Source organism: Malus domestica, chromosome 13 (genome assembly GCF_042453785.1).
Source record: "Malus domestica chromosome 13, GDT2T_hap1".
Taxonomy (NCBI): Eukaryota; Viridiplantae; Streptophyta; class Magnoliopsida; order Rosales; family Rosaceae; genus Malus; species Malus domestica.
In genome coordinates, this window is record NC_091673.1 from 16,599,930 (window position 1) to 16,621,019 (window position 21,090).

Here is a 21,090-nt window from a genome sequence, read left to right on the forward strand (position 1 = left end):
TTTCTAAAGGGTGCGTAATTTGATTTGTATTTGTGCTTGTTCTTAGGCCATCTCCAACCGATGGCTGGCCAGAGGGCTCGTTTTAGCCCTCTGGCCCTCCAAGATTCTCCAAGATATTAATATTTTAATGAACAGTACAGGGCCATATTTGCCTCCGTCTCCAACCGAGGGCCAGAGGGCCAGAGGGCTCGTTTTAGCTCTGTCACAAAAAACCGTCTCCAACCGAGGGCCAAAGGGCCATAGGGCCAAACATAATTTATTGTTTAAAAACTACAATTTAATGTTGTATAAATGGCCTAGGAAGTTATACGAAAAAAATAGAATTGAAAAAAAATATGAAACAAATTTTGTGAAATAGAAGTTATAGGAAAAAAAATATGAAACAAAATTTGATTCATATGAAAAGGAAAAAAAAAGGGAAAAAAAGAAGTTTAAATTCATTAAAAAGGGAAAAAAAAGAAGTTTAAATTCATTAAAAAAAAAAAAAGAAAAAAAGAGGCCTAATAATCCAACGGCTACTAGCCGTTATATTCAAAAGCATTTCAAACTATTAGTGTTGGTTATAACCGACACTAATAGTAGAACTATTAAAAAAACAAAAAAGAATACCTTTAATGCTGTCGGTTATAACCGACAGCAATAGGAAATCATTAAAAAAAAAATAGCCAGCCCAGGGCTGGCTGGCTGGCCGAAAGCAGCCAGCCCTCCAGCCCTCTCCGATCCCGTGGGGTCCTCCCAGATTTCAGAGCCCTCTGGCCTAGCCCTCGGTTGGAGACGGTTTTAGGGCTATTTTCGGGCCTCTGGCCCTCTGGCCCTCTGGACCCTTCGGTTGGAGATAGCCTTAAGCACCGGGTTTTCACCTAAGTGAAGGCCAAATGGCTTTTAACCTAATTTTAATGAAGAGGCAGTGCTCTTTTTATTTTTGGCAAAAGCTTAAATAAAATGACAAGTTTGCCCGGGAAAATGATGGATCAGACCCTGAAATAGTGCCCAAGTCATGGGGCTTGTCTTTAGTGGTTTGGAATACTGGGTAATCGGGCTTTTTATCCATTGAAAAATGAAAAGAAAAGAAAATTTTCTTAATTTTACTTTGATTGTTCATTTTTTGTACTACTGAGTAGTTCGAACTATTAAAGAAAACTTAAAAAGTCAGTGAATGAATAAAGTAAGTGGGAGCTTGAGGTAGTTTGTGTACATTTGGCGCCCTGCTAGTGGTGCTTGCAATTTAGTCATTACCTTCATTGGGAAAATTTTCAATGTGTTCGAAATACGGGATGGTAAGGCATATGTTGTCATATAAGTGGAAGAAAGTTTTTTTTTTTTTGTTTTTTTTTCTTCAAGTGTCCATCCACTTGTATAATGATATACGGTGTATGTATCATGTGTTCCAAGCATACTGGCAAATCCCTTCCCTTCATCACGCTACCTAGTCACTCGGTGTGAGGAAGTTTATAATTTTTTCATCTGCTTACTCGCCAGTAGCCTGGATCACATTCGTCGCTTAATTCCCTCTCTTCATGGTCTGAGGTTTAAGTCACTTTTTTTGGTATGAGGTTTTAGCCTTATTTTTAAGTGCCTTTCCACTTATATTATAATAGATGGTGTATCAATTGTCTTTCGAATACACTAAAAAAAAATCCCTCTTTTATGACAAGATAAGTATTGCTTACTTTTTGATATTGTGCACTAGACTAAATTCACAGCACCACCATATGTCAAGGCCCAATGTACAAACCCACTTTACACCGAAGCCCTATAAATGCGAGGGAACCCCATTCCACAGGAAAGTAGGATTTTCACCTTTTTTTTTTTTTTTTTTTTCTTTTCTTCCTTTTTATTTCAACAGTAATAATAATTAAGAGACGTTAATATTTTATAAAAAAAATAAAAAAATAAAAAATATGAGAAGAAAAGATGGAAGATGATGGGAAGAGGAGGGTAAAAAATCATATTCCTCCCTAAAGCGGGCCAAACCCTGAACCAGATACGTCCCGTTTACTCTCCGCACGTAATCAGAGTGTTTCAGTGATCACTCGGATCACTTTCCACTGCAACAGTTGAAGCAACAGCATCATCCTCCATGGACCCGCTCTCCACCCTCCGCGACTTCACAATCCGCGGCGAGCTCGACAAGATCGTCCGGGTCAACGACGAGTTCCGGTTCGGTTCCGAGTACAGCTTCCCCTGCCACGCCGAGACCGCCTACCGCTCCAAGCAAGGCAATCTCTACACCCTCGAAACCCTCCTTTATTACGTCAACAACCACCAAATCAAGCACACCGACTACATCCAGTGCGCCCGCACCCAGGGGATCCCCTCCGTCACTTTCCCCGACCGCAAGCCCCTCCTCGACTACCTCACCGGAAAGATCTCTTCCTCCGACTCCATCGAGTTCATCCTCCCTCCCCAGAACGACGCCATACACCACCCCAAAATCCCTACCGCCCTCGATTCCGCCAGCAACGGTAACCACATCAGCAACGACAACGGCGATTACGCCGCTTTGGATTCTAGGGTTTTCACTCAAATTGAGACGCCGGTGGACTACATGTCTTTGATTTGCTCCAGCGAGCGGCCGTTGAAGGACCGCGAGGGGTTGCTGGAGTGTAAAGGCAGGAACTTTTACGCTGTTTTGACTTCGGCGACGAAGAGGGAAGAGGAACGGCAGCGTATCGAGTCGCAGCAGAGGAAAGACGGGCTGGTGGCGAAGAGCAGGCTAATGGGTTCGGACGAGAGGGGCTTGACCGGGTTCGGAGATGAATCGGGTTACGACCCGAATACGAAGCCCAAATTGCACTTGAAAGGAGGAAAAGTTGGGGAAGGGGTGCCCATAATTTTGGTGCCCAGTGCGTTTCAGACGCTGATTACGATTTACAATGTGAAGGAGTTTTTGGAAGATGGGGTTTATATACCCACTGATGTGAAGGTGAAGCAGATGAATGGGGCGAAGCCGGACTGCGTGACGGTGCAGAAGAAGTTTAGTAGGGATAGGGATCGGGTGGTGACGGCTTATGAAGTTAGGGATAAGCCCTCAGCATTGAAGGCGGAGGATTGGGACCGTGTTGTGGCGGTTTTTGTGTTGGGGAAGGAATGGCAGTTCAAGGATTGGCCTTTCAAGGACCATGTTGAGATTTTCAATAAGAGTAAGTGGAAATTTTCAGTTGTGAGGTTTTAATTGCATTGAAAAATAGTTTTCTGGTTCGTTGAGATTTAGCTTTCTGACTTTGTTTTATGTGGCTTTTGAAACTTCATTGTATTTGTAGCTGATATGATGTTGGCTTGTTTTGTATCTGTTTGATTGTATTGCAGTTATGGGCTTTTTCATGCGGTTCGAAGATGATAGCGTGGAGTCGGCAAAGATTGTGAAGCAGTGGAATGTGAAGATCATCTCAGTAAGAATTTTTCACCATCTTGAGATGGTTAGGGACTTGGTTTTGTAATTGAAATCATTGTCACTTCATGTTTGTTATTTGTTTGTTCTGTTCTCGAACGATATTGAACTGTGTTCTAAATGTGCAGATTAGCAAAAATAAACGACATCAAGATAGAGCTGCGGCATTGGAGGTGTGGGACAGATTAGAAGAATTTGTGCGGTCAAGATCACATTCTTGACGTGCATCAAGTTGCAGAAGAAAGAGATTACAACAGTCATGTTGGTGTGGCTTGCGCTTTTGTGGTCCTTTAACTTTTAAGTTTTGCTATAAAAAAATTGAGGATATTTTAGGATAATGTAACATTACATTTTTTCTGAGTGACGAGACTATATCAATCTAAGAGTCCATGGAGATGCTCGGCTGAATATCAAGGGTTGGCAAGGAGAATGACCGAGGATAGATACTCGAAGATGGAGTTGTCGTTTTACATATTTGCAATGTTTATCAAACCTTTGCCTGATCATTGCAGATATGCGGAGGGTTTCCCAGTTAATCAAAAACTGACTGAGGAACAGCGGTTGGTGCCCTTGAACCATCTTCTCCGGAGGTTCAGCAAGACACTGTTGAGATTCATCTGAAGGTAGGATGTCTGCATATTTGCAAACTAGGCGGAAGTTAATACTGGTCCTACATCTCCACCCGCTCGTAGGGAGATGAAGCTTTGCACAGGAAGTGCAATGTGGCTATTCGGGAGGACGGAGATTGGAAAGCTTGTAGTACAGTAAGTGTTAAGTTTTCTACACGAAGTTGTATTTTGTGATTGATGTTTATTATCATATTTCTAATCAATTGATAATTTTGTCACTGAAAAGCCAGAAAAATTTTATTATAACAAAAAAGGGAAGAGAGCAGGATTGCCTCTTTCAACATTACAAAAACCATATCTAGCAAAAATAAAATACAAAAACTATATCAACCTCCCTGAGGTCACAAGCAATATATCAATAATCTAACAACTGAATCAAAATAATAATCGAATACATGAACAATCACAAACAGTATTATGTGTAACTTGAAATGTTTGGCCAACAGAAAAGAAAAATCAGCACATTGTGAAGATAGCATATGCTGCAGCCAAGAGAAGAAAGAGTTGAGTCGTAGCAGACATCTTGATGGAGTTTCCGTCCGACGAGCCACCTTGAGTCGACGGTACATTTTTTGATCCGTTTCCTGCATAATATGAACATCAATAGTGTCAACCTTTTAGGTGGAGCAGAGGATTAAAATTTCTAAAGATTCATTCACAGCTAAAAGAATCATATGAACTGTTTTGTGTACCTGAAGGACTATTTGGAGTGTCTGCTGCTCCTGTTGGAGAGTCAGCTGGAGAACCGGCTGCGTAAATATAACGGTATACAAGTTATTAGAAGAAGATTAAGACGGATCATTAGAATGTGAGCATCCACCCAAAACCAATAAACAATAGGATGGAGAGGCCTAAGATCATTTATACTATATTAGGCAAGGCTTTAATTCCTTGATGTGAGATTCTTTCTAATCGTCGACGCAAGACATTGAGCTATGCAGGCTTACCGTTACACTGGCTGAGTGGTGGGGTCTGGACATTGCAAGCACCAGGCAATGCCAGAGCCTGAGTCCGATTCACGTTGACCCCCAGAGATGATCCACCGCCGTTAAGAACCTCACACAAGCACTGTGGGGAGGAAGCGACAACGCTAGCGAGCTGCGAGCAGCATCCGGAAGTAGGGGTTGAGGAGTTTCCAGTGATGTAACTGAGGCAGGGTGACATGCTGATGATCACATTTGTGCAACTAGACTGTGCTGCTGCCCTTGCGAAGAACATGGTCACTAGGACAAGGACTAGAGACATCTCAAACTTTTGTGCCATTAGAATACAAGTTGTTTGGATTTGTGCGAGAAGTGATTGGGAAAATGCGATATCTCAAGTGGGATTTGAACGTTTTGATTGATTCGGTGAAGTTAGAGGAGAAATATGTGGCCTTTTGTAGGGGTGGAGATGAAGAAAGAGGACAAAAATGTTGGAATAATTGGTAACCTAACTATTCCTACTTGCATTATGTCACAATGGGTTCTTCGTTTAGTTACGAAGCTTAGGTTTTAACATATTGATTCAATTGTTATATGGCTTAGCTGGCTGTGGAATAGTATGAAGGTCGGTTATTGGGTTACCAACTTGGGAAAGGGATCCTCTCCAGATCTCTTACACCAAATCCATCAATATGAATTCTTAAAATTTGATCAAACGGCTAAAGTTATTATAACTTTTAAAATGATCCGGATTGAGATTTGATGGATTTGGTGGAAGGGATCCGGATCCCTTTCCACGAACTTGTATTGTTTCCGGCATATAGATAAGATCCCAACTTAAAAAATTTAGATGTCCAAAATGGGTGGTTTGGATTTAAAGTATGTTGAATGAAGAAATGTTTTTTTTTTTTAATTCTATTTTGAGCAACTTAAAGAAATTGGATCAGTTGATCATGAAAGAAACTTATCCCTTTCAATTGAGAGATTCTCTCATGCAATCAAATTTTAGTTTCAGTGGCGTCACTGTCTAATAATACTTGCCACGTGTTTAAAAAGTATATGACTCATCCAATGAACGATTGACATGTCGTCAGTTGGTGACATGAGAATTTCTCCTTCCAATCGACACAAACGTTATTCATTAATCCCTTTAAATGAAAAATTATTTGCTACAACGTTGACATACCTTAAATTGTGAGTTATCAAATCCAATCTAATAAGCACCAAACGAACTACATAAAACCTTTTAGAGTACTTTTACCTCTTATTTCTCGCTACAAACAACAATAAGAAGAAAGATTGTTAAGAGTTACCCTAACCACACCACCTCAAATCCAAGAGGAACCAGTTACGATAACAAGTCCTTCTAACAGAAACTTGTTAAAACACAACTTCTTAAATTTCCTAGATGCTATATATATGTTGGAAGAGATCTTGGTAGTGACTAGAAGGAAAGTTGACTTGAGCTTATGATTGAGAACAATGAGGAATTTTCTAACACCTGTCCATGAGGTATGGTGAACTACTCTTATCTTGTATTTGCATGTTGGTCAGCAAAATTTTCGAGTTGTCAAATTATTATTGAAACCCTTATTTTGGAGAGCAAATTATACTGAATCGGGTTACTGCAATTGTGGTGTCATGCTTTGGCATTTTAAGAGACATTTAGACATGGCAAATGAGTTATTAATTTATTAAGACCATCTCCAACCTTTGGGCTAAAAACCAAATTTTTTAGCTCGGTTTTTTTTGTTTTTAGCCCAGAAACATCTTTTCTGATCCAACCCTTCTGTCCTAAAATTTTAGCCCGGAATTATTAAAGAATGAACTTAGGCTAATTTTTTTCTTAAATCAATTAAAAAAAATATGTAGATTATTGTAAATTAATTTTATGAACATTTTAATCTAAAAAAATTTAAATTCCGATAAACATTTGGGATTTAGCCCGGGGGGAAAGCTGGGGGGTATTTGGTCCAGAAATAACATTTGGCATTTAGCCTAAAATTTTAACATGGGTTAGAGAGTGTTTCCGGGGGGGGGGGGGGGGTAATTTGGCTTTTAGCCCAGATTTGGAGATGGTCTAAGCGGAAACGCTACATAATAGTGAAATTATTTTATGTAAATTCTTCTTTTAAGTCTGTAACGAAAAAAAAAATTGAAGCGAATTGTTTTTTTTTTCTTTTCATTTTCTAGAATTAAAGGATTCTTCTCTTTTCATGAAAAGTTAAAAAGCTGCTCAACGAAATAGCAACATGTTCATAGGGTATTTCTTTTGGAATGTGGATCCTTGTCGGATCCTCTTTGTGAGGATCTAGAGAATCCATGTATCGTGTTTATTCATCGTATATCATGCGATTGTAAATTATTTTAAATAATTTTATTTAAAATTAAACACAAATAATACTTGACAAAAACTTCACGGATTCTTAGGATCCTCACCAAAAAGGATCCGGAGAGGATCCTGTTGGTTTCTTTTGCTAATTCCTAACTGTGTACAAGTAGATTATCGATTAAGTTTTGGTTCTCAATTTAGGGTTCCTCGTTTTAGAGAAGATTGATAGCAATGATTGAAATTAAGATAAAATCTTGGACATATATTAATAAACAACTGATTACACAGAAGAATTTCTCCACGGTTGCGAGGTTTAGAATGACTGTTTTGGATGGATCCAAAGTACATAAAATCTTGCTAACTATATCCTCACACTTTTTTTCACTTAGTGCCTCTTCATTTTGGTTACATTTTCACTTTTTATGTTCCTAGTAGTATGATTTTATTTCAACCTTAAAACAAATGACATCGATTTGAGCTATGAACCAACCATATGAAGCCGCATAATAAAAACCAGAGTTGGACGTTTCTTACTCACCAAAGTCTCAGCGAAAATGCAAGTCAAAAGATGCTGCATAAATATGGCATGTAATGCTAACCCCACCGCTAACAAAACACCCTATTGTTTTCCACATGAGTTCGTTAAGGTAGTTGATCTCCAAAAACCTACTCAGAAAATTCACCTGTTCTTCTTCCCTCCGCCTCCCTTCATGTATAAATTCTCTCACCCTTCTCACTTCCGAACACAACTCAAACACCTCACAATTCATCATAAACTTTTACGCATTTCCAACTCCTAAAAACCACAAATTTCCTTCCAAGTTCCACCAAATTATTCAGAAACTATGGAGATTTTTGTGCCGTTTCCCCGTCTAGTTATGGCAATGGCAGTGGCCCTGGTCCTGGCTCTGCCAGCCTCCGCGCAAGTTGGTTCCCCATGTACTGCCAACACGATTGCTAGCTTTTCCTCTTGCATGAGTTTTCCCACTAATAGCAGCGCCAATGGTACATTACCAACCGCAGCCTGCTGCAATTCGCTAAAATCCATCACAAGTACTAGCAGGGACTGTTGGTGCCTCCTTGTGAATGGAAGCGTTCCCTTCCAGTTGCCAATCAACCGGACTCTAGCCATCTCTCTTCCTCGTGCCTGCAACCTCCCTGGCGTCCCTCTCCAATGCCCAGGTTGATTTAAAACTTTTGTAATTTTGACATGGTTTTTCAGTATTATAAACATGATTAATTATGTGTACTTTATGATATGATTACTAACATGAACATATGATCAATGTGCAGCCGCTGGTGCACCTATTCGTGCTCCAGGTACCATTTTAATCTGAAGTATTGTAATTTTAGGTTAATGTTCCCTTGTCAATCAGTTAAATATGTTATATTACGATAATAATTGATATTGACAATCTAATATCATAACATGTCGGACTGTCTGATGAGTGAACATTTTCTTATACTGTATGGTTGTTGGTGAACTAATGCTGTCTAATTGAATTTGGCAGGTCCTAGATCCCTGTCGCCAACTCTTTCTCCTGGAGCTTCACCATCTGCTCCTACAGGTAATTTCTTAAATTAGTACATTTTCATCGAAGCTGTTTAATGCTAAAAGCGCTCGAAATGGCAATGGTTCTTGATATTGATTGCCTCATAACATGTTTTCTGTTGAGCAGCTTCCTCTGTCCCAGCACCCACCTCATCTGCTGAGTCACCAGAATCCGACAACACACCAGATTTAACTCCGCCATCCACAACAGGGGGTTCTGGAGCTCCAAACGCAACTCCTGGGAGCCGCCCGGTTGTGACTCCATCGGCTGCTACACCCTCTTACTCGCCTTCCCTTCTGCTATTGGCATCCGGCATTCTAGCTATGAAGTTTTTCTAGGCTGATTGTATATGTTTTGCCTCTACACATTTGTCGTACATTGTTTGAGAAATATTATTTATAATTGAGTGTGATTATTGTATTTCATTACTTCAGATCATTGTAAGCCATATTTAGGTGGTTATTGATAGAACCAGTGAAATTAAATATTTGTTTCATTTTAATTTGGGACCTCTCACAAATTCAGTTTCAGTAAATTACTTCAAGACTCATACGAATGGCTGACACAATTTTCTTTCTTCGTGAGACGTTGCATCGATCACTTCACTACTCACTCCACCCTGGATGCAAGAATGTTGGGGTCAAACACTCAATTTTGCGCAGAGATGCAATTGATTCTGAAATTCTTGAAGTTTTGCGTGGAGGAAGGAGTGAAGCGTTTGATGAAATGACTCGTAAGGTCATCGCTTGTCCGTAATGAAAAAGGATTTTGGTTTCTATCTGTCGACTTTGAGTAGATATTTGGATTCGTAATTCGAATTTGTAACCATATGACGTGGTTATCTGCAAATTTGAGAATTTGCAAACATTTATATAAAAGCTGAGGAAGAACAGACTCATCATCTCATTCACACAATGTTTGAGCTTAGCATGTGGCTCAAGTCACAAATTAAAATCCTCCTCTGTAGTTGAGAATTCATGAATAATACTCCTCACAATCCATGTGACAGGGTTGTATTTTATCAACCCACCGTGCAGGCCAAATAGCATGATTTTTTTACGATACAAAGATGAAAGGCGTGATACGTTTCAACTCATTTCGTTCTGCCTGTCACAATATGAATCTGTTACTATACAAGCAAGTGCGTGACACAAAAGATAGCAGACTAATCGATCCTATATGAAACTGTACTGCAAACCAATTAATAAAATGGCTTTTCAACTTTAGCCTGCATTTTGGTGTGGTCGCCAGGGAATTAAGACGGTTAAATTTCACTACATAGTTTTGTTACCAAAACGCTTGGAATGCTGTAAACTAACAAATGCATCAAAAAGCAACATTTCTAAAGTGAAACAAAAAAATCGAAAAAAAGGGTCGCGTTACTGTCAATTGGCCAAGTGTGTCCTTGAAGTTGATTCCTTCTAGTAAATTGGAGTAGTTTGCCTACACAATTTGTTAGAAGCAAATTGTAACTGCCTCCACAAGGCAAGCTTGGGCAGTTATAATTCACATTCTCTTCGTTATTAACTGCAAACCGGCAAAGGGCACATCTGGAATTATCAAAATTTCTCTGTTTCCCGCCATTTCTCTCTCAAACCCTCGAGCATGAGATCACCACTACCACCGCTCCTCCGCCCCTCATGGCCATCCTCCTAGCCTTGACGCTCGCCATTCTCGGGGCTGAAGCAGCAGAACCACCGCCGCCGCTACCTAGTTGCGCTGACCAGCTCGTGAGATTCTCTCCGTGCCTGCCGTACGTGTCCTCTCCGCCGAACAACCTCTCCGACTCGCCCCCACCCAAGTGCTGTGACGCGTTCTCGCTGTCGATGGAGTCCGGCGGCGCTCTTTGCCTCTGCTACCTGGTCCAGGATCCTCCCATGCTCGGGTTTCCGTTGAACCGGAGTCGCGTTCTGTCTCTGTCTTCCACTTGCCCTCTCAGAGATATTTCCACAAACACAAGCAGTGCACAATCTTTGGAATCGCTCTGCTCAGGTTCTTGAATTTTCTTGAACATTTTCTTCTGCCCAATTTAGGGTTTTATACCGATTCATAAATTCCCAATCTTTTAACATCTTGACGCCATGAATGCGAACTTTTAAAAAATTTTGTTCTGAAAATTCTGATCGTATGGCTTAACTGCAACAGGATCGCCAGAACTCCCTCCTCTCCGCAGCTCAACAATTTCAGAAGTTTCTCCTCCTGGTAATTAGTCTCAATTACTCCATGATTTTCTTGGATTTTTACCTTCAAAAATGTATTTATTATTTAATAATATTATTAATTGTCTTTGAAGTGCATTGAGATTCAAGAGGGATGCTACAGGTTAATCTTGGCTAATTAAGAAAAACCCTAAAAACCCCATTTGCCACTTTTCTAATTTCACTTCTAAAATGCAATGCAGAAACCTTTGATTTTGTAAAAACCCTAAAAAAACCCATTCTTATTATTATTTTGCAGGTTCTGAGTCTGTTGACAATGCTTCATCTCCTCTCATGAGCTTAGCACCAGAATCAGCAAACACTACAAGCATTCCACCGGGAAACAGATCGCCGACTCCACCAAGCTCAGTGGTATATCCGGCAAGGGTTTCTGCAGCAGTGAAGCAAATTCACAAAAGGAACGCTTGGTTTCTACCTGCACTACTGAGTTTCCTTGTTTCCATGTTCATCTGACGCTTCCTACATTCATTGAGATTCTAGATGAAAATTCCACCGCCCTTTCGGCCTTTCGCATACTGACTTCATCAGGAAAGCTTGTGTAGTTACCCTGTCACATTGGCATTCACGAAAAATGTACATTCACATATAAATTTCTGCCTAATTTTGAGATGACAACCTGTGATAGTTGAGCAATGAAATGTAATGAAATTCACTAACATGTACGTTTCATCTGCATAACTTATAAAATAAACTTTTGTCTTTCACACAAACACAACGAACTAAATGCAGTCCTACTTGAAACTGGCATCACAAGACACGCTGGAATAGTGCCGTAGATTAATGGCACGTAAAATAAAATAAAAAAGTTAAAAGGAAATTATAGTTCTGGCGAGCATCCATGAATTCATAGTATATGAAGAAAATAAACTTCTGCTCCAATTTATATGTTCCAATCAGACCATTCAGCTTCACCAACCCCAGCAGGCTGGGGGACTTCTGTTTGCAAGAATTCTTCCGGCTGCCCATCATCTATAGAGAAAGATGTATCTTCATCATCTTCCTGTCTCTCAGGGGGACTACAACCCTGATAGGATGAGTTGTCAGCACAACGCCAAAGCAGCTTGTTCCAGTTCCGGTCCTGCCAAAACCAATCAACTGAAATCATAAGAAAACAATCCTAGGATTGCACACACACACACACACACACCGGTAGGAAGATAATGTCATGTAACCTGCTGTAAGACAAAGGAACATACCTTGGTGATGATGTGCGGGTTACCAATTACAATTAGCAAAGCTTTAGCACGAGTAATAGCCACATTAAACCTTTTTGGGTTGCTCAAAAATCCCAAGCAGTACGTTTTGTCAAACTCATTGTGTTTGATTGTTGATCGGACAGTTGATATTATAATAACTTGCCTCTCCTGTCCCTGGAATTGCTCCACACTTCCAATCTTGATATTAGGCATGCTCTCATTCTCGAAAGCTTTCTTCAGTTTTAGCACTTGCTGCCGATAAGGTGTTATGATCCCAATATCTTCCTCGCTCAAATTCCTTTGTGCAGTCAACCGCTTAGTGATCTCTACTACCTTGCTTGCCTCAGTCCGATTAAACCATGATGGATTACACCCTTCCCTCTCATCACAGCCTTGGATACCAAAGAAAAGAACAGGGAAATCCTTGTTAGGAAGAAGGTCCACCCTTGCCATGAAGGAAACTGAGTCATCCTTGCAAGCAATCAACTCTCGTCCATAGAACAGCTCATTAGGGAGATGCAAAATTTCCGGGTGAGATCGATAGTTTTTAACCAACTTTGTTACATAATTTCTGTCCCCATTTCTATAAAAATCACATTCGTACAACCTCTCTAAGTATGATTTCCCTAAACCAAAGGTTTCTGCTTCTCTGGAGTTTATGATTGGACCTAATTGCATCGGGTCACCAGCAAGAACAACTACTGTATTCTGTTTATAGAGACTCGATATCGGGATCATGGTCTCTGGTTCTGAAGCTTGGCCTGCCTCGTCCAAGATAATATGAGAGAAGTAGCCTCGACGGACACCTTCAGCATAAATCAAGGAGGCGCTTGTATAGGTGCATATGATGATCCGATATCTCAAGAGGGCATTGAGTTCAGGACAGGTGAAGGCATCATCATCATAGAAGCAGTAGTCAATAAGGTCGGGATTGACATCTTCATAAGGGCGGGAAGATGCATTGAGCCTCAATATATCAAACTCTTGAACTACGACATCAGCATTTGCATTGAGCAGTTTCTCCAGAATGTGGTCTGCTGCGCTATTTGAAGGAGCACAAACAAGGATTCGATCTCTCTTCCGGGTTGTGTAGAGTTGCAGGATTGTTTCAACTAATGTCATAGTCTTACCTGTTCCAGGAGGGCCGTAAATTACATAAGGTGGCCCTCCTTTGCAGCCAAGGATCATCTCAACTGAGCGCCTCTGCTCCTCATTAAGGGTACACGATATAGGCACCATTCGCATGGCTCTAATCATCCTTCTTTGAGTGGACTCAGATGGAAAAAGGAACCCTACATCTAAATCTTCTGTAGCATCAACAGCTTGATATAACCTTCTCATGCTGATTCGATTATATGTGAATTGTACCTTATAAAGGTTACCGTCTCTATGATGTGAATGAAATTCTGGGGCAAACTTCAAGTAAACATCATCAGCCTCGACACGGTAGATATGACCCTGAACAGAACAAATTAAATATTTTGAAAGATAAGTTACATATTCTGGATATTAAAATAACACGGAAACATTTTACCAACGACTAAAAAATCCCAAACACATGAATTAGCCAACAGCTTATGAAACAGAAGGCATATGCATGGATGAAATTCTCTTTCTTCATGGATGAACCCACCAATTGGTTTGGGACATAGCCATGAACGACCAACTTCTGCCAGACGCTAAACATTTCAATTATTTGGTTTAGCCAAAAATCACTCTAGATGACAACTTTAAGAACATGAAACAATTATTAAATGTACCTTGGTAGAACTAAGCATTTACAAATAGATAGATGATTACGTAATTAATTTGAATAGCCACGCAATTCATCATACTAATATTAACAATCATAGAATTTAGTAACGGATTGGAGGTTTGGTCTTGAAGATAAGTTTTTGGTTTAGGAAACAACCTTATATGGAAGGCTTCTCTCATCTTCATACTCAAGCTTGGCAAAAACATAATCCCCTTGAACAAGTGAAGGCCTTCTCTCAGCAAGCCCTGGCACTTCAAGGGACAAATATTGCTGTCCCCTCTTCCTCAAAGGAACGCCTTCCATATCATAACTTCTCATGCTTTCCTGAAGCAATCACAAAATTAAGCACAAATCACAAACAACTTCATAGAGCGTTGTTTCAAAATGAAGAGCTTACCTCTAGTGCTATTTCCTCCATGATGAGTAAATTTTTGAAGAAATGTTGATAGTTCCCTCTTGTAAGACCTTCAGTCACAACAGATGGAATCTGCCCACTCTCAATCAAGCTTCTGATGTCCTTTGGAATGTCATATCGAGGAAGCCTATTTTTGTACATTCGATATGTTTTTCTACTCGGACGTACAGACCCATGATGAGATTCCACATTAAGAGGTTTCTTTTTAATGCCTCTTGTGTATGGCCTTATAGAGGCTAAAGACTGGGATATCTTATCTTCTGCCAATAGAAAGACAACACGTTCAATCACGTCCGCCTCAAGATCAAAATGCACAATTGAGGTGTGCACTCCAATTTCCTTGGGCTTGCACGATAGCCATACAGTCAGAGTATCTCCTGGATGCAGCACTCTGTCCTCCAGGGAAGTACACTCAAGGAAGGCTTGGATGGTTTCCAAATCAGAGTCGGCAGTTGGAGGTTCCATCAGAGAAAGCTTGAATGAGTCCTCTGGATTCGACGCATATATTGTAACACCCCACTCCACTGGATCAGTGGTGGTGTTCTTCAGAGTTATCTTATCCATAGCTGTTTCTCCTACAACTACTGATTGAGGCTTTCCACCTTGCTTTCCATCCACAAAAGGGAATGGAACTGAAACAATAATTGGACCCTCTTCATTAGGATTGTAATTACGCACCGATTTATCATGATCGAAATCTATGTATCGGATTTCTCCCTTGTCTCCAATTACAGAGCGTTCTTCATCATCCCACTTATCACCAACTGAATCCATCACCAAACACAGCCTAGCAAGAACAACAGACTGAATTTCAAATAGGAAACTACATTACAGGTAGATAAATGAGAACTACCACAACTCCAATTCGCTACAAAGTAATTGTTTTTAGTTTATTGGGAACCGAAAACCAAAATTTGAAAATTCACATAAGTAGCATTCGGATTTTGGTTTTCATTGAAAACTTGTTTGGTAAAAAGGTGTAAACAAAAACTGAAAACGAAATGGTTCTCAAACGTCCGTTAGATAACCTACATGGTTCTCAAACGTCCGTTAGTAAACCTACATTGAAGCAAAAAAGTGGGGAAAACGGGGGACAATGAACAATGGCATACAAGCTCCACCAACAAAAACCAGCACAACAACAATCAGGGAAAACACAGAATACAAATTACCAACAAAATCAATCAAATCAGACATCAATATCCAAAACCCATACGCGAATTAAAGTCCAAATTTCGACATAAATTAAGCAGAATCGGGCAGAAATCGTTAAAAATAAGATTAAAAAAGAATAAGAAAAAAAGATGAGGAATTTGGTTAAGAGACGAACCTGTGAAGAGATATGAGGAGGCGGCCAACGAGAGAGATGATTGCCCAGAACCCACCGCCGATCAAACGAAAACAACCCAAAAGATTAGATTTTTTTACAGAGAAACGAAGAATCTGGAAAAGGGTTCAATGCAGTTCCATCCAATTTTGAACCGAGAAAAGAGAAAAAATGGTTGGAACCTGGAAACAAGTGTGCACGGAAGAGTGAGAGAGTGACAGAGTGAATGGTCACGGAAAAAACGAAGTACTAATCCTCTTAAACTTCCTCGTTAAGTTTACTAAAGGAACTTTAAAAGCTTCTGGTACTGTTTATTTTAACGATAAATCATATTTTTATACTAAAAAGTCAATCCTGGTACTATTTACTTTACCTTTTATTTTGTCCTTATCATTAAAATTCAAAATTTTCAAACCTTTCAAATCATTTTCATTAGTTTTCAATGATTACTTATTACCCACTTTGTCTACTGATTTCAGTACGATGGATTCCCTTTCTTGTTCAATAATGCACTGCCGTCTGGAGAAATACCTCTTATTTGATGATAATATCGCGTGTATTTCATTTAAATCCTTCGCGTTATCGTTTGAAGATTTTCTATATGCTAAATTTTTTTTTTATTAGATTATTGATCGAGAATTTATTGATCAAATTTAATAGCCAAATTTTTGATATATTGAATACGCTGAAGCATAATATATTCAATGTATCAATTACATCGAATCTCGATAAAAAAAAAAACAAAGAAGGTAGTTTTTGGTGACAAACAACAAAACAAATTAACCTGCACTAATGATTCGTGATTACTTAAGTGGCATTTTCATTTTGGGATTAATCTTCTTAAGCTTCCCCATTATCACTAAAATGGTTACTTTGTGACCCTTTCCCCTATGGACTATTAAGTATCATGGTCATTGGATTCCACTGCTGCCCAATGGCGGCTTCCCGTCCTGTCCTGTCAAAACTCATGTTTTTCCAATTCAGGTCGTACAAATCAAATCGCATGACGATACAAATATCTAGTTCTACTTTCATGCAAGTTTTGTGGGTGGACTCAGAGGCCCGCGGGATTCGATATCTCCTCTGCTATAAAAGCAATGAGCAACTCATTTCCTCTTAAATACAATATCAATTTGTTTTTTTTTCAATTTTATAGGATGCTTTCATACAAATTTTGCTTGCATAAAATATAAAACGGATATGTTAAAGTGACCGTGTCACAAACCACACATAACCATATAGAAAACTTCATACACAACAATTGCTATTTACTTAAGTGTGCCGTCATCTTAGAATTCCTATTTCATGCGAGTCTCAATCTAATTTGAGGGTTTGCGCGAAAGATTTATGAAAATTTAGTTTTAGGGATTTGAGAATTCCAAACGATAAATGTTGGTTCCATTGACATGAGGGTAAATGCAAGTATGGTTGTTAACAGATTTCTTGCATAACAAATAACCAGTCATTTGCTTCTTCCAAAACACAAGTATTCCAGCAGCATTCATACCACAAGTTCAAACAAGAAGGGAGCTACTGTTAGCATTTTAGGTGGGTTCTGGAAGGCCTTCAAATTCACTTACTAGAGCATAGTCAAATGTAGCCAACAAGCGCTTAAAAGTACCAAAAACACGAGTCTGGTGATACTTTGAAAGGATCGATCATGCAGCAGCAGCGTTGATATCTCTGATGGACTCCCGCCATGCATACTCCCTTGCCCCGTCCTTGTCAACAATCTTGATCACAAAGTTTGGGGGAGCCACCACTAGTCTTGACCGGATCTCGATGATGCACTTGTCAACCAAGTCAATTGCTTCCTCCACGGACATGCCACTGTGGTAGTGCCTGTCCATCAGTGAGAGCGCAAAGTACGACCCATATCCGAAGGCTCCCTTCTCAACCTTGTGAAGAGAGGCAATGTAATCGATGTAGTAAAGGGATGCCCCCGCCTCCTTATCAAAACCAGCCATCAAGATGTTCACCATGTACGGATTCTGCAAAATCAAATTTTTAAAAACCAGAAGAAAAAAATTATACATCAAGTATCAACTATTTAACTCTATTTACTAAATAAATAAGCTAGATACAATCCCAGCATCTGTCACTCATTCGTAACAACTGAACTCTCTCTGAAGTTAAAAACATCCCTCTAGACTCAGCAGTTTTCTTCTTGGTGAACAAGAAAACAAATTAACTGTACATGGTTTTTTGTTTTTCGCACATGAAAATTTAAAGCGAATAAAGAAAAATTTTGCAACTCAAAAGGAAAATCATTGCACAATATAATCCCCCTTGAGATTTTAAGCACAACCCCCCTTATTTCAGGTTAGAGCCATGTTACTTTGAACCCTACCCATGAGAAGTGAACTGGTAGTGCCTATAACACTGGTGAAGCCAGCATGAGGAACACAAGTTGACTACATAAAATTTTAGGAATACCATTTAAGCATATTCACTTTTTCCTCAACAATTCTTTTGCCTAGGAACAGCCTCAAAAATGAGAAGCATACATAATTACTTGAGACTTGCGACATTTTCCCTCAACATTCCAAGCATTTGACAAAAAGGTACAAACATCCATGAGATAGTGTTCTAGTAGATGCCATATTGTTTGAATTCATACGTTTAAGCAGTAATTCAAAACGAGGTTTAATGTATAAATACAAATGGGAAGAAGGATTGGTAGGATACTCTGAAGACTACTAGGTTTGGACTTGAAGAAAAGAAGCCACTAGAATTTTATTATTGATTCTGGAATTTAGGGTAGCAACTACTCCATAATTTTAGGTGCCATGGGGATTAAGCTAAAGGCGGCTATCAACAAAATTTGGGGAAGAGTAAACTTAGGCTATCAGAATATTTGAGTGAAAGGTTTTTGGTTTGAAGATAGAACAAAATCTGGAAATATCTAATCAGACCACACAAGAAGGAAGCCCATAAATGCCTCAAAGGGCACAAATGGGGCTGAAAATTGTGCATCCAATGTTAAACACATGCTATGTTAGAAATTATGTTATACTACAGTGGCATAAACATATAAGACAAAGACTTCAATAAAAATGAAAACTGAAATAAAAAGAGTTTGATAAGTTAGCTTGCAAACTTTCAGACAAACACTTTGAAGCTCAAGCAAGTGTCTAGGAAACTTACCAAGGGGCCTCATTTCTATTAAAATGTTTGACTAGTTAACTAACTTTCAAATTTGGTTTCTTAGATACATTCTGGAAGTTTGGATTTCGTAGAAACATTATACGCAAGTTATACACGTAATTTAGATCAAAATTAGATTTCCTTAGTACGATTGTAAACGACATATAACTAGCATCTACAGAACCTGCATACATCCCTACCGGATTATTAATTCAATCTTTCAGTCTCTGATCACTTAACTTTGCAATACAACTTTAAATCGCTAAATTAACTCATATGGGGCTGTCAATTAAAGCATACCGTTGAGAGATTTAGTCAATGTATAAGGTCAAGAACCAAACAGTCTTACTCAAAAGAATATTACAACTGCATTTGTTCAAACCAAAACAATGTGCACAACATAAAGTATTTACCCGACTCACATTGTTAATCTTTTTTCCGCTTGAAGCCCACTTCATGTAGTTAATTTCGACATTGCTTCATTCTAACTAAACCCCAATTACTAAACCTCAACAAAAGCCCTAAACTTGCAGAGGAGAAAACCCCTCACAATAATAAGACTATTAACCTTAACACCAGATCCCTAATGCTGGGCAAAAATTCAATCAACCAAACAATGAAACCACAAATTATATCTAAAGTATCAAGAAAAAGCCCATACCTTTCGCAAGGCGGTGGCAAGCTCGCCGCGGGTGAAATTGGCAGCAGCAGCGGTGGTCAACGGAATCCCATTCCGGAACTGGTACAAAGCCACGTTCTTCTGTATGTACTCCGTAAACTGAACCCTAATTTCCCCAAAATATTCCAAAAATAAATTCAATCAGATTCCAGACCACAGTGATCGACAATCAAACCGAAAACTAGAAAGAAAAGATTTTGAACCTGTCGCCGGGCTCGCCGCTGGCGGCGACGAGCTTGTGGGAGTCGAGCACCATGATCTTGTCCTCGTTGGACTTGTGCACCAGTATGCTATGCACGGCTGAAGTGTCCGCCGCCACGACGGCAAAGCCATCGCCTACCAAGCCGAAGATGGACTCCATTGCTTGTTGATCTGGTGGGTTTTGGAGGTTCGATCTCTAGGATTTTGATTGCTTTGGAGCTGGGACGCACTGTTGTTCTGTGCCCTCTGAGCTACGAAATTGGAGTTATATTTACTTTTTGTTGTAAAATCGAAGGTATGTTAAGTGGAATAAATAAATAAGACACAAAATTTACGAGGTTTCTTTACAGTGAGTATGATTATAGTACGTCTTCGGGACAGCAGTAATGCTTTCATTATAATATGAAATAATAAGAGTAAGGGCTGGTTTGGTATTGCTGTGCTTTGAAAAAAAGCTGTTGTAAGAATAAGCGGCTGTGAAAAAAATCAGCAGAGTGTTTGGTAAACTTTTTTGTAAAAGTGCTTTTGAAAAAAAAAAAAAAAACAGTGGGTCTTTTCATTAAAGGAGCACTGTAGCTCTGTGTGCTTTGAAAAAAAGCCAGTTTTCCAAAGCTACAAATAACAACTTTAGCTTTTTCCTTTGATTTCAGCTTATTCTCACAGCAGCTTCCAAAATAAGCCATTTTTTTCAGTTTACCAAACACCTAAAACCCTCATAACTTTTTTTCATGGGTGCTTTTTTTTTAAGCACCTGACTCCCAAATCATCCCTAACTCTCTCTGTTATCTTCTCTCCTCTTTCTCCCTTTTCTCTCTTCCTTTCTTCCTTCCTATCTCTCCTATGAGTCTCTCACTTTCATCGTCGAATCTTTTGTTGTGTTCCATAAGACTTGCTTTTATAGAAGCAAATCACAAGCAACATAGTGAAAGACTTACTATATGCATGTGAGTATTTACTATACACATTACTATACACATGTGGGCAAACATACCCACTATTTACAACACTCATCCTTGGATGCCCACATAAGTTTTCAATTGACTCGTTAAGATCTTGATCTGTTTTGGATGCTCCCTCTGATGAGTATCTCCCCCTGATTTCAAATCATTTAGGCTGATCGTTGATCATTTTGCTTTAGTCTCTTAGTAAAAAGAGTTGCCAAAATAGGTACTTTACTTGTTGTTAACTTTCCACATGCTTATTCTTGAATTGGGTTGGAGGGCTTTCTGCTAGACTTGCTTCAAAGGTTTGAATTTACTTCTTTTATCTGGAGCTAAATTTAATTCAAGGGTGTTGGACACTTGATCTTGAATCAAACTTGT

At 39.3% G+C, this 21,090-nt stretch overlaps 6 protein-coding genes across 10 annotated transcripts; 3 read left to right on the forward strand and 3 right to left on the reverse strand.

Annotated features, from left to right (window-relative positions):
- Positions 1–1,593: 1,593 nt before the first annotated feature.
- Positions 1,594–5,519, forward strand: LOC103453147 (protein CDC73 homolog). Of its 4 annotated transcripts, none has more exons than XR_011574639.1 (5): positions 1,594–3,143; positions 3,310–3,392; positions 3,520–4,161; positions 4,467–4,583; positions 4,719–5,519. XR_011574639.1 is itself a non-coding variant. In XM_008392699.4 (3 exons), the coding sequence occupies exons 1-3, from the start codon at positions 2,081–2,083 to the stop codon at positions 3,610–3,612; spliced, it is 1,239 nt and encodes a 412-aa protein (XP_008390921.1). In that variant the 5' UTR covers positions 1,594–2,080; the 3' UTR covers positions 3,613–5,519. The 4 variants fall into 4 exon arrangements, 1 of the variants encoding a protein (XP_008390921.1); XR_011574640.1 differs by having other exon boundaries at positions 3,520–4,155; XR_011574638.1 differs by having other exon boundaries at positions 4,467–5,519.
- On the reverse strand, positions 4,231–5,283 carry LOC103453148 (non-specific lipid transfer protein GPI-anchored 5). Its single transcript, XM_008392700.4, has 3 exons — positions 4,968–5,283; positions 4,713–4,769; positions 4,231–4,604 (listed from the first exon to the last, which is right to left on the reverse strand). The coding sequence occupies exons 1-3, from the start codon at positions 5,281–5,283 to the stop codon at positions 4,477–4,479; spliced, it is 501 nt and encodes a 166-aa protein (XP_008390922.1). The 3' UTR covers positions 4,231–4,476.
- Positions 5,520–8,005: 2,486 nt separating the features above from the next.
- On the forward strand, positions 8,006–9,330 carry LOC103453146 (non-specific lipid transfer protein GPI-anchored 20). Its single transcript, XM_008392697.4, has 4 exons — positions 8,006–8,457; positions 8,569–8,595; positions 8,787–8,843; positions 8,955–9,330. The coding sequence occupies exons 1-4, from the start codon at positions 8,121–8,123 to the stop codon at positions 9,164–9,166; spliced, it is 633 nt and encodes a 210-aa protein (XP_008390919.1). The 5' UTR covers positions 8,006–8,120; the 3' UTR covers positions 9,167–9,330.
- Positions 9,331–10,350: 1,020 nt separating this feature from the next.
- On the forward strand, positions 10,351–11,751 carry LOC103453145 (non-specific lipid transfer protein GPI-anchored 25). Its single transcript, XM_008392696.4, has 3 exons — positions 10,351–10,820; positions 10,974–11,030; positions 11,286–11,751. Exons 1-3 carry the CDS (start codon positions 10,469–10,471, stop codon positions 11,498–11,500), a joined length of 624 nt encoding a protein of 207 aa, XP_008390918.1. The 5' UTR covers positions 10,351–10,468; the 3' UTR covers positions 11,501–11,751.
- Positions 11,696–16,049, reverse strand: LOC103453144 (probable RNA helicase SDE3). 2 transcript variants are annotated; one of them, XM_008392695.4, is made up of 5 exons: positions 15,745–16,049; positions 14,397–15,201; positions 14,156–14,323; positions 12,244–13,701; positions 11,696–12,125 (listed from the first exon to the last, which is right to left on the reverse strand). In XM_008392695.4, exons 2-5 carry the CDS (start codon positions 15,186–15,188, stop codon positions 11,928–11,930), a joined length of 2,616 nt encoding a protein of 871 aa, XP_008390917.1. In that variant the 5' UTR covers positions 15,189–15,201; positions 15,745–16,049; the 3' UTR covers positions 11,696–11,927. The 2 variants fall into 2 exon arrangements, with proteins under 2 accessions (XP_008390917.1, XP_028946986.1); XM_029091153.2 differs by having other exon boundaries at positions 14,397–15,218; positions 15,745–15,973.
- A 1,068-nt stretch (positions 16,050–17,117) lies between these two features.
- On the reverse strand, positions 17,118–20,054 carry LOC103453143 (proteasome subunit beta type-2-A). Its single transcript, XM_008392694.4, has 3 exons — positions 19,771–20,054; positions 19,550–19,673; positions 17,118–17,732 (listed from the first exon to the last, which is right to left on the reverse strand). The coding sequence occupies exons 1-3, from the start codon at positions 19,926–19,928 to the stop codon at positions 17,400–17,402; spliced, it is 615 nt and encodes a 204-aa protein (XP_008390916.1). The 5' UTR covers positions 19,929–20,054; the 3' UTR covers positions 17,118–17,399.
- Positions 20,055–21,090: the final 1,036 nt, after the last annotated feature.